This window comes from Labrus bergylta, chromosome 19 (assembly GCF_963930695.1).
Source record: "Labrus bergylta chromosome 19, fLabBer1.1, whole genome shotgun sequence".
Taxonomy (NCBI): domain Eukaryota; kingdom Metazoa; phylum Chordata; class Actinopteri; order Labriformes; family Labridae; genus Labrus; species Labrus bergylta.
The window spans coordinates 11,526,922-11,535,649 of NC_089213.1; the positions used below are offsets into that span (position 1 = coordinate 11,526,922).

Here is an 8,728-nt window from a genome sequence, read left to right on the forward strand (position 1 = left end):
GAGATGACACCTTCGCTTTCACGGCCACTTCATGCCCCCACAGTCTTACTCATTTCTTGGGCTCTAAATTTTAATTTTGAAATGTTGATCACGGTGCTGTAAAGGTAGAACAAAATACTTGGAAGACATTTGGACACAGGTTAAAATAAATGTTTAATAAACAGATACAGGTATTTGTAAAAAAAAAAATAGTGTCCACACAATGACAAAAAACATTCAAACAAATACAATAATTAAAAACCATTATGTCTTTAGCTTAGCTGAAAAGATAAGCTAAAAGTTTGGCTAATCAGTGTTGAGCAACAATTGGCTCAACAAGCATTTCTGCAGCTTCATTTATTTTTGCTGCTCTCACCAGCACACTTGTGATTTTTGACATGCTCGAGCCGAGTGAATCTTTTATCACACACACTGCAGTTGAACGGTTTCTCCCCTGTGTGGACAGCCAGGTGTCGCCTCAGAGCACCGTTTTGGGCAAATCTTTTACCACAAACTGAACACTTGTGGGGTTTCTCTCCAGTATGAGTTGTCATGTGATCAACCAAACTTTTCCTGACACTAAAACTTGTGTTGCACACCGAGCAGGTGAAAGGTTTCTCTCCTGTATGAACTCTTAAGTGTAAGGTCAGATGGGAGCTTTGAGAGAACCTTGTGCCACAGAAGGAGCAACTGAAGGGTTTCTCTCCGGTGTGGATTCTCATATGCGTCAAAACGTCTCTTTTCCATGGGAAAGTCTTTTTACAAATGGAACAGCTGAAAAATTTCCCCTCTGAATGAAGCCTCATATGATTTGCTAAGGATCTTTTCTGAGGATATCTTTTACCGCAAACTGAGCAGCAGAATGGTTTCACTCCTTTATCCTTGTTTTGCAGAGGGTTTAAACCTGATTTAGGGTCACTTCTTTCTTCAAAGGGAAAACTATTGTGGTCGGTCTTCGATCCGAAGGAGTGTGAAGTTGCAGGATGTAAATTATTGTCTGGGTCATGGTTTCTGTCTGGTTCTGATCCTGCAGAGTTCTCTCCATCAGCTTCTGTTTTCAGATGCTGTGTGCCTCTGTTCTCTACCGTTTGGGTTTGATGAAGCGGTGAGGTCTGAGGTTTCTCTCCATGACCTTCTACACTCCTCACTGGGAAAGGAGTGAATGTGAACTTGATGACATCAGCCTCCTGTGGCTCTTGAAGCTGCTCTGCCGCTTGACTGCTCCAGATTTCCTCCTGTTCCTCTTTAATGTGTGATGGTACTGGTGGGTCCTCCTGGTCCGGAGTGGGGCTCCAATCTCGCTGCTCAAGGGGAAACTCTTCTTTTCTCACCAACAGCTGCTGGACTTCTGAAAGTAATAAATTACAAACAGGCTTTTAAATTAACTCCGTTAGCTTCTAAACCACTAGTATGAATACTTTCTGCCAACAGAATTAAAACTGTTCACATTCAAGCACACCAGGCATTCTTCATTCCACTCTGAGCAGAAATGCCAAACAATGATTAAAGATTAACGTTTAAATAAATATTTCAGGTAAAGATAAAGGGTCACAAACTCACTATTATTACCTGGGCGGTGGAGTACGCTTGGGGGGCGCATACTCCACTGCCCAGGTATCTCATCATTCTGTGGGAAACACTTAGTATGCATTTGAATACGTAACATGGTCTCATGAAGGGATAAGAGATTAGTGAAGAAACCCCTTGCCCCAATTATGCCCCTATGCTCTATTGACGGCCCTAGTTGCCCCTTCAACAGACCCAGGCTCTGTTTACAGTATGTGAGTTAGCCATGTTTTGACAACGCTTATACTTACCACCCTACCACACTGACATTCACAATTCAACCTTGTAGACCGAAGGGTAGCAAGAACCAGGTCATCACCGGGGTTGTCAAGTGGGACCCGACTTTCACCAGATTTTCGTCCAATTAGGTCCATACATAGTCAGCTTTGGCATCCTAGAGACACCCCCCCTCCATGGTAGCAACACCCACCATACTCACAGGCAACACTTTACATTTCTACTTCTTTACATCACGGCCATCACAGTCTAAACAGCATTGCCACCTTCTATAGTACCAGACTTTGGCAAGCAAGCTCCAGGTAGTGACACGCTGATACTACCTACCCTACCACATGGCCCCTAGAAGCCCACACATCTAAAATGCAACTATTGCTGGCGCCAATATTACAGGATACATACATATATTAGATTATACATGTTTAAAGGTGCACTATGTAGTGCACCAGTATTTGGTGGTGAAATTTGAAAGTTGGAGAAGTGAAACAATTCTTTGATATATTTTCTGAACTGAATACACAAACTTTATTCAAATTTAAAAAAATAGGTCCCTGGAACTCTGTTTGGAGTTATAAAGCTACCAGCAGAGTTACGCTTTCACTGTTGCGGGCCCCCCACCATAACTTCTCGAGTAGCATTTTATCTTTAAACAGTGTTAAAGGGACCACATTTTCATCTGAGGACAGTTTGTGTTTAGAGTTATGATGGACATATACCACATAATCTGTACATTTCTCCAACTTTCACATTTCTCTACCAAACCTACATAGTGCACCTTTATAAATGTAAGTAAATGGAACACAAATATGCAATTTGAAGCTAAACATTTGTATTTTGTCCTAGACTTTTGATAGTAAGGTTGTGGATGAATAACCACTGTAATCAACATTAGAAAAAATACTGATATTTGACAAAAGTGGCCTCTAACAGAAAGGCTTGACGTAGAAGTCAAATAGTGTAACCGGTTACACCATTTGACATTTCCACTTTAAATCAAATTTGACAGGCATTATCAGTGAGACCTATGTAAGCACATTTCCTGGTGTGAACATTTCAAATATAATTTTCCAAGTGAATACAAATTTTTATTTATTATCATAAATTGTAAATGTTTTACCGAGGTCATACCATTTGACATACCTGACCACGCCCTTAAAATGTCCAATTATCTCATGTTTTAAAGAGAGTTGCTAAACATGGCGTGCAGCAGTTAGGACCATCAGGGGTTCTTCTTTGTGATATCACTTCTTGTCACATGATATGACCATACCATGTTGACAATTTGGTACTTGACTGGGTGACACGATTTCCGTAAAATAATTATAATAATAAGAACAGTGATGTTCCACTACTTTTATTTACTATTGAACAGTTCTATTGTAAGATTATGCCAGACTAGTTCATAGGGTGTTATATAAAAATGTAACCTTTTTAAAGCAAGTTTCAACGGTTACACCACTTAGACATTTTTGCCTACATACCCCAAATATTCTCTAAAAATTAATAATAAATCTAAATTATACACTAGGTCCTCAAAACAAAGGATGAAAGCATGTCATTTGTGCATTTATTTTAAAATTGTAAGCCTTTAAAATGTAACTAAACCTTATGGACACAAAAAAAATGAGCGTCACGTCATTGACCCTTAATCTTTTTGTCATGATAAATAAATCGGATGGTCCTGAGGCTCGTTTAAAGTCAGAAAACGTGTCAGGAGCAGAGGATGGTCAGCTGTTTTCAGTGAGGATAAAAAGAAGAAGGACAAACCTGCTGTGTGTAACTCGAGGTCCCGGCTGAAATCCTCTCCCAGTCCTATGTTTTTATCCTGATTCTCTTTGGATCGATCAAGTCGCTCCTCGTACTCTGATATCGTTTTCTCTAACAGCTCAAATATCTCCTCAGCAGCTGCAGTCAGTCTCTGGTTCACAAAAGATCTCAGCATTTGGACTTTAGACATTTTTTTTTTTTTTTTTAATTTTTAGGTTCAGACTCTATAAACGTTGAAATCATGAGGCCTTGTAGCCGACCTCTTCGTCTGTTTCCATCCAGCAAGAAATCAACATCCGCTTCCACGTCCCTTGTTCGTCTTCTGTAAGTGTATTAGTGGATCGCAAACCGAGGTTTAGGTGCATATCGCCACCTACTGGGGAGGCTGTGGTATCAATCAATCAATCAATCATTGTTTGTATAGCGCCAATTCATAACAAATGTTATCTCGAGACGCTTTACAAAAGAACATTTGGGATAATATGCAGGAAGGATTTCTCCTTATATTGTAAATATTCCCTTAATAAAATAGCTGAAGATGGCTTTAATTATGTGTTTAGCTCATTAATTTAAGTCTTACTACTAACATCTACGTACATAATAATATCAATACACAATGTAACATTTATATTTGTTCCATAGCCTACAAACATGCCACCAAAATAAATCAAAAGTCCATTGAACAGACTGAAAATAACTTTACTAAATAGTATTGTGAGCGACGTTTCGCCTGTATATTTGTCCTTTAACTCTAAATACAAGTCTTAATTCTTTAATTTAGAGTATTTGTATTAATGTGGACCAGTTAGAATAAAATCAGTATGACCCATCCCTTGTTGTTTAGACTCATGTGTTGTCATTACACTCCGGAACAGTGGGCGGCAGCGCGTCATAGTTGGGGGCGGGGCCTCCTGTGGGAGGGGGGGGAACAATCCTTTCCCCCCTATCGCAGCGGAAGCCTTTTGCTAACCACCAATACCATCGATGAAGAAGAATGTTGCCGGAAGTAATTGCGTTTAAAGACGCAAACAAACTCCTGTCGTCACAACAGGGTTCAGTCAGAGTGAAGCTCTGGGGTCTGTGTGCTAAGGAACTGTTTAAGCAAACTTCCTTTTTGAAGAATCCTTTTTATTTTTTATTTTTTTTGCTCATAACGACTCAGGAAGCTAAGGATGTTAGCTTAGCCTTTTAGCTGGAAACAGACGCCACGCAGTGAGTTTCAGGTCGACCAGGCTGCTCTGTGTCAGAGTGTTTGTGGAGGAAAAAAAACGGAGAGAAAAAAATGTCCAAAGTTCAAATGTTGAGATTTTTCGTCAAGCAGAGACTGACTGCGGCGGCTGAGGAGATATTTGAGCTTTTTGAAAGGACGACAGCAAAGTACGAGGAGGAAATCTGTCGTTTAAGAGAGAAACACGGACACGACGAACAACCGGACTCTGAAGTGGAGCTACACAGAACAGGTTTGTACATTGTATTCTCACTTCAGATCACCTGTCACCACCGACTCTTCTTCAAATGTTTCCGAGGACCTGGTGTGAAATACACTGCCTCCTGTCTCCTGTCCACCTGGATTTAACTAAGCAAATAGTTCAGAGCCTCCCAAGTTATTTAACCCCAACTGATGCAATGAGTAGCTTCTCATTTCTTAAACTACTGTGTTGAAAGACCCATCCTGTGGTCGTGGGAAAGATGTTCAGTCTGTTTGAGAAGGGTCAAATCAAGCAGAGAAAACATCTAAGGAGATTGCAGAAACTACTGAAATTGGGTTAAGAACTGTCCAACACGTTATTAAAAACTGGAAGGAAGATTTACCCAGAGTGATCAGGGTAAGAAGAGAGGCAGATGAAGTGAGGCACCCATCATGCCTAGTGCCTACTGTACAAGCCTGTGGAGGGCAGTGCTATGATCTTGGGTTGCTGCAGTTGGTCAGGTTCAGCAACATTATGTGCCCAAAGAATGAGGTCAGCTGCCTACCTGAATACTGAATGACCAGGTTATTCCATCAATGGATTTTTTTTCTTCCAAGATGACAATGCCAAGATTCATCGGGCTCAAATTGTGAAAGAGTGGTTCAGGGAGCATGAGACATCGTTTTCACACATGGATTGTCCACCACAGAGTCCAGACCTTAACCCCCGTTGAGAATCGTTGGGATGTCCTGGAGAAGACTTGTGCACAGTGGACCGACTCTCCAAATCGTCAATATAGTTTATTGGTGAAAAATTAATGCAACACTGGACAGAAATAAATCTTATCGAAACAATGCCACAGCGAATGCGTGCCGTAATCGAAGCTAAAGGCGGTCCAACGAAATATTAGAGTGTGTGATCTTTTTTTTTTCCGGTGGCCAGGCAGTGTATGTTCCTGCTCTCAACAAAAACGGTTTGTCATCCGTTGACAGGAATTATCTAGAGCTAGGAAATTAATAAATGAATGCACCAGTACTGTGTTTGTACTTTCATCCCCAGCAAGGGGGTTGTAGGAGCTGTTAATCTGTAATATCTGCGTGATTTTTGTTCCATTGAACTCCTTTTTTGGGGTTTGATATCATTTCCAGTAATCTGCACCTGGGTTTGGTTTTCCTTTATTTAAAAACCGTATACCTGGAGTCAGAAATTTTTGGGAACTTTGTGCAGGAATATGTTGTCATTCTTTTGTTCAAAACGGGTCTGAGCTTTGATACGGTTTAAGCACACAGAAGCCAACGGGGTCTCTTAGCATAATTTTTCAATCTTTAGTGGCTGCAGGGGTTAAAGAAATCGTCTTGTCACTCGTTATTTTATATTTTGGAGCGCAGACAAATCAGCGAGGAATGATAAGAACGGAGCGTATGTTTTGCTGCTGCAATAAAAATGTTAAATGTTTAGAAAGGTTGAGTTTTCTGACTGAACTAACAAGCAGTGTAGTCAAACATTTTAAGCCCATTCTTTTTTATTTGGTGTAAAGATAATTAAAAGCCGTAAAAAGAAAACTAAACAAAGCAGTTCTATATTAAAAACTGAACATTGTTTTCAACTCTAAAGAAACTGTTTAATCAATTGAAAGGGTAGCAGGCCAAGCTTCCAATCCCGTAGGGGCATTTGGGGGATTTGAGCTGATTGTAACTAATCTCATTTACATACAGGTTTAGATCCAGGCTTTAAAAGAAAAAAAATCCTTCATGTGGTTATATGATGACGTTTAAAAACTTCCAAAAACGAAAGGTAACAGTGACGTGACTGACAACAATGAGGAAGTAATCAACTATAAATGTTGAGAACATCGAGCCTCCTGGTTGAAAGAAAACACCAAAAACTCTATCAAAATCTCTGCTGCTTTTTAACTGAGCACGTCTACAGCAGGTCTAAATGTTTGACTGCGGTGTAAATATTACTCACTGTGAATTAGCACACAGACTGTCCACTTATAGGCTTTCTTTTTTTAATCATTCTCCACAGACATGCAGCAGCTGATGGTGAGAAAGGGAGAGGTTCCCTCTGAGCAGCAGGAGAGGAGCTCCAGTCTGAACCAGGAGGACCAAACAGAGCCGCCGAATATTAAAGAGGAAATGTGGACTGATGAGGAAGGAGAGCGACTTCAAGAGCCGTGGGACACTGATATCATCAAGTTCACATTCACTCCTGTCCCTGTGAAGAGTGAAGATGATGACAAGAAACCTCAGTCCTCAGAGCTTCATGAAGATCAAACTGAAGAGAGCAGAGACACACAGCATTTGAAAACAGCTGATGGAGAGGACTGTGAAGGATCAGAACCAGCAAGGAACCTAAATCTAGACAGATATTTAACACCAACTTCTCAACATATCATTTCAAACTCCACTGAATCTGAAATGTATGACAGATGTTTTGATAGGGTGGTTACCACTATCCCCCTGTCAGGTTTAAACTGTTTGCAAGCTATTGAAGAACCTGTAAGTGAACTGGAATGTAAAACTGGGAAAACATCAATGAACTCTTCTGAATGTGCTTCAAGCTTTGGACCAAATGGAAAACAGCGCGAACAGAGCAGAATCCAAACTGAAGTGAAACCATTCCGTTGCTCAATTTGTGGTAAAAGATTCTCTGACAAGGTCTCCCTAATAAATCATGTGAGCATTCATTCAGAACAAAAACGTTTCAGCTGCTCCGTTTGTAAAAAAAGGTTTCATTGGAAAAAAGACATTTTGACACACATGAGAACCCATACAGGAGAGAAACCCTACAGCTGCTCTTACTGTGGATCAGGGTTTACGCAGAGCTCCCATTTGGTCGCACACTTAAAGGTCCATACAGGAGAAAAACCTTTCACCTGCTTAGTTTGTAGTGCAAGTTTCAGTATCAAAAAAAGTTTGGTCGAGCACATGAGAATCCACACGGGAGAGAAACCATTCGACTGTTCGGTTTGTGGTAAAAGATTTGCACAAAAGGGACATATGAGACGACACTTGACTGTTCACACGGGAGAGAGACCATTTATCTGTTCGGTTTGTGGGAAAGGATTTACGCAGAATGTAAGTCTGAAAAATCACCTGACTGTCCACACAGGGGAGAAACCGTTTAAATGCAACTTGTGTGACAAAACATTCACTCGGCTGGAGTACGTCAAGAAACACAAGTGTGTCGGTGAGAGCAGCAGAAATAACCAAAGCTGTAGAGATGATTGTTGAGCCGTTTTGTTTCCAAAGTGATCGAAACAGTGAGGGCAAAACTTAATTCCACCTTCATCAGTTTGTTGTGCCTTCTTATTTTTCAGCTGCGTGGTCTTTTCTGTTTCAGGCACAATCCTTTTGGCCTTACATGTTCTCTGATTTAATATTCATTTAAATTGTGTAAAACTATTTTATATCAACTTATGTCTCCATTTGTTTTACAATATTATGTGTATAACGGTTTACTAAACACTTTATAAAACAAGGTTAAATAAAATGGACTCTCCTGGACTCTAATTCAATCAGTTTGTTTGTTTTTGTTTTTTAGCGCCAACACGTTATCTGCTTTTAGTAATAAAGAGCAGAGGTCAACATCATTCTCTTTGTGTTATTTATAGCAAAAGAGATGAGTAGCGAGTTCAACACGGACTCCGGGGATTGGCGAAAGCACAAAGTGTCAGGCTGGTAAAGTGGGTGCAGAGGGATGAGTAGGAGCTGGAGCTCATAGCACCAGAGCTAGCACTAGCTCCCGGTCGGACTCGCTTGAATCTA

The 8,728-nt window shown here is 40.5% G+C and overlaps 2 protein-coding genes across 2 annotated transcripts; one reads left to right on the forward strand and one right to left on the reverse strand.

Moving 5' to 3' along the window:
- Window positions 1-140: 140 nt before the first annotated feature.
- On the reverse strand, window positions 141-4,334 carry LOC114920563 (zinc finger protein 79-like). The gene is made up of 2 exons (XM_065948349.1): window positions 3,550-4,334; window positions 141-1,327 (listed from the first exon to the last, which is right to left on the reverse strand). The coding sequence occupies exons 1-2, from the start codon at window positions 3,737-3,739 to the stop codon at window positions 333-335; spliced, it is 1,185 nt and encodes a 394-aa protein (XP_065804421.1). The 5' UTR covers window positions 3,740-4,334; the 3' UTR covers window positions 141-332.
- A 142-nt stretch (window positions 4,335-4,476) lies between these two features.
- Window positions 4,477-8,478, forward strand: LOC109989003 (zinc finger protein 260-like). The gene is made up of 2 exons (XM_020640604.3): window positions 4,477-5,009; window positions 6,987-8,478. Exons 1-2 carry the CDS (start codon window positions 4,832-4,834, stop codon window positions 8,192-8,194), a joined length of 1,386 nt encoding a protein of 461 aa, XP_020496260.2. The 5' UTR covers window positions 4,477-4,831; the 3' UTR covers window positions 8,195-8,478.
- Window positions 8,479-8,728: the final 250 nt, after the last annotated feature.

Excerpts from the sequence above, each read along its gene's own strand:
- LOC114920563 (XM_065948349.1), bottom strand. The coding sequence starts at position 3,739 with ATGTCTAAAGTCCAAATGCTGAGATCTTTTGTGAACCAGAGACTGACT. Across the intron at positions 1,328-3,549 it reads CCTCGAGTTACACACAGCAG|AAGTCCAGCAGCTGTTGGTG; the intron begins GTTTGTCCTTCT and ends TATTACTTTCAG.
- LOC109989003 (XM_020640604.3), top strand. The coding sequence starts at position 4,832 with ATGTCCAAAGTTCAAATGTTGAGATTTTTCGTCAAGCAGAGACTGACT. Across the intron at positions 5,010-6,986 it reads AGTGGAGCTACACAGAACAG|ACATGCAGCAGCTGATGGTG; the intron begins GTTTGTACATTG and ends CATTCTCCACAG.